The sequence below is a fragment of the Atta colombica genome, unplaced genomic scaffold (genome assembly GCF_001594045.1).
Source record: "Atta colombica isolate Treedump-2 unplaced genomic scaffold, Acol1.0 scaffold13, whole genome shotgun sequence".
NCBI classification, from domain to species: Eukaryota; Metazoa; Arthropoda; class Insecta; order Hymenoptera; family Formicidae; genus Atta; species Atta colombica.
The window spans coordinates 486901-489454 of record NW_017259217.1 but is presented as its reverse complement, the minus strand read 5'-3'; the positions used below and the strand labels follow the sequence as shown (position 1 = coordinate 489454).

The 2554-nt window shown below is 35.0% G+C and overlaps 1 protein-coding gene across 4 annotated transcripts in view; it reads left to right on the top strand.

Moving 5' to 3' along the window:
* Positions 1-473: 473 nt before the first annotated feature.
* The window catches only part of LOC108684294 (dmX-like protein 2), an 18059-nt gene continuing 15978 nt past the window's right edge, over positions 474-2554 (top strand). For 2 of the 4 annotated variants that reach the window (XM_018188543.1, XM_018188545.1), the window contains exons 1-3: positions 475-1027; positions 1529-1726; positions 1820-1973. In XM_018188543.1, coding sequence (XP_018044032.1) covers positions 941-1027; positions 1529-1726; positions 1820-1973 — 439 coding nt within the window. In that variant the 5' untranslated portion in view covers positions 475-940. Of the gene's footprint in view, positions 1028-1528; positions 1727-1819; positions 1974-2238; positions 2389-2554 lie in introns of all 4 variants that reach the window. The other 2 variants (XM_018188546.1, XM_018188544.1) reach the window with 2 other exon arrangements.

The window sequence follows — 2554 nt, the reverse complement described above, 5'->3', positions numbered from 1 at the left end:
GTAAAATAATAATTAATAAAGTAATAATTAATAAAGTAATAATTAATAAATAATAAAATAATTGTTTGTCATGAAAAATTTTAAGTTAAATCAACGAAATTAAATTGTATATTATAGTATGTTCAAAATTTTGCAGAAAGCAATTTAATCCGTTAAATTAATTAATCACCTGTTAATATTAATGAGTATGATCAAAATAACCTTCGTTACTTTAATTTATTAAAGAACTATAAAAGAAATTACAAATTACAAATTAATTAATATCATCATTGTTTTCAAAACATTACAAATTGTAAATATTATTTTTTTAAATAATTATTTAGGCATCTATTTATTTTTTTCATCGCGTCCATTCCTAATAATCACGATCATAACTTGCGATTATATTACATAAATTCTGTATCATTCTCATCTGTCTTTCACTGGACGACGTGGGAGTCATCTTAAGTCGTCAGCACCTCCGCGAGCATATCGATACGCGAATTCGCAATACGCGCGCGCGCAATCGTTGGTGCATCAGTGCATGCGCGCGCTCCGGAAGCCGCCTTCGGCTGTCGGCAGTCGGCTAGTCAGCCATCCGTACATTCCGTACAGCCGTAGACCGGAGTCATCAGGGCCAGGCAAGGCCAGGAGATCGGAGACGACTGACGATTGACGAGACAATCAGCGACAATGTCGCTCGTGTGGACGTCCATTTAAAGATGGCCGCGTCGTCGTGGCCGCCCGATCATCGTGTCGCGTCGATTTTAGACGCGTGACGCGTTCTTCGGGGATTTGCGAAACCTTAGACCGACAAGGCCGGACCGTAGGGCGCCCGGACGTCGACATCAACGACATATCCGGACACAGATTCGACACAGTCGCAGACGAAACGGCGGATCACGCCGCCGGACGATGATCTAACGCCTCGCGTGTGTGTGTGTGCGACGCGTGTGATACCATGAATTGTCATCAGATACTTAGCGGCGCCTGCAATGCGGGCGATCGCTGCTACGCGGTCGGTTCCGTCGAGGGAATATCCTTCACCGTAAGTCCCATGAAATAACGATCGCGCTTTCATATGGCGCATCCTTGGCAATTGGCCAACCTCGCCAATATCGTCAAAGGAATTTCATACGTGATCGTAAAAGTCGATACGCACTCTCGCATTATGGAAGTCAGCTGATCGAATGACATTTTCATTAGGCTTACAAACGTGGGACATTTATGTCTGACGAATTTACAGTTTTCTTCAACAAACGACGAAAATGTATATTTCTTATTGTTTTATTTACATGTTTTATCTGGTATTTTTGAAGCGTTGCGAATTAAAATGAAAATCTTTTTTACTAATTTTTACTAACTTTTGTAATTAGCTGTCAAAAGATTTTATCAAGAATAGTGATAGCGTTAGTGTGATAGTATATCATATCAAAAGACAGATTTAAGATTTGATAAGATAATATGCTTAAATAATGCTTAAATTTATTTGAAGGTAGAGTTAAAAGTATGTAGTAGTAATAAATTGATTTATTATCTGTCTATTCAGGCGTATGCAGCTGGTTGTAATATTGTGATTTTGGCCAATAATTTTGAACGAGTTCAAATAATTCCTGGGGCAGTGCACAATTACATCAGGATTAGCTGTCTGGACTGTAGTACAGACACAGGAAAAATAGCTGCAGCCTATGAAAATCAAGTCTGCATTTTTGAGCCAACGCCGCTCATACACAGCACCTGTTCACATGTTTGTATTATAATTGTTCTGTTACATATTTTGATATATATTTAAGAACTCGTTTAGATTTTTAATAAATTTTTTGTAAATTTTTTTTTATAGCAATTAGAATACAGATGGGTTCAAACAGGAAGTCTGCAAACAGAATCGAATATTACTTCTTTGTCATGGAATTTAGAAGGAACAAGATTGTTAACAGGTGGCGAACTGTTACAATTGTGGCATCAAAATATCACTCCGTTTCAAGAAGAGCACAGTAAGTTTATCTTCTCATAGAGTTTATCTTCTCATTTGTTTTTGTTTCAATAAAAAAAAAATTGATATTTTATATTGGAAAATTATTTTCAAGTTGTGTTAAAATATATATATCGGTATTTATTATTTTATGATTAGAGATTTTATTTACATGAAATACATACATACAATAAAATATATCTTTTTCTCTGACAATTATTATATTTTAATACTTGATGAAAAATTTAAAATAGTAGAATTATCGTATTTTTCATCACTTGATGCAGCGACATTATCTACAACTACAAAGCCGAAAACATTACAAACAGAAGAAGTCAACACGACCGGAAACAATCATAACGTTACAGCAAACATTTCTCAGGATCGTGAGTTCATTCTTTTCGAGAATGAACGTATAATGTTAATGTTATGTGCATGTTAATATATCACAGCTTTGCTAACCTATCGCATTTTTATAATTATGAAACTTGATTATCTACATATCTCATCCAATTAGAATGAGAATTGCAGAATCAAAATAAATGCATCAGAATGACTTTAATAAATTTATTTTTGTGATTGTGACTAAAATTTTGATTTTGT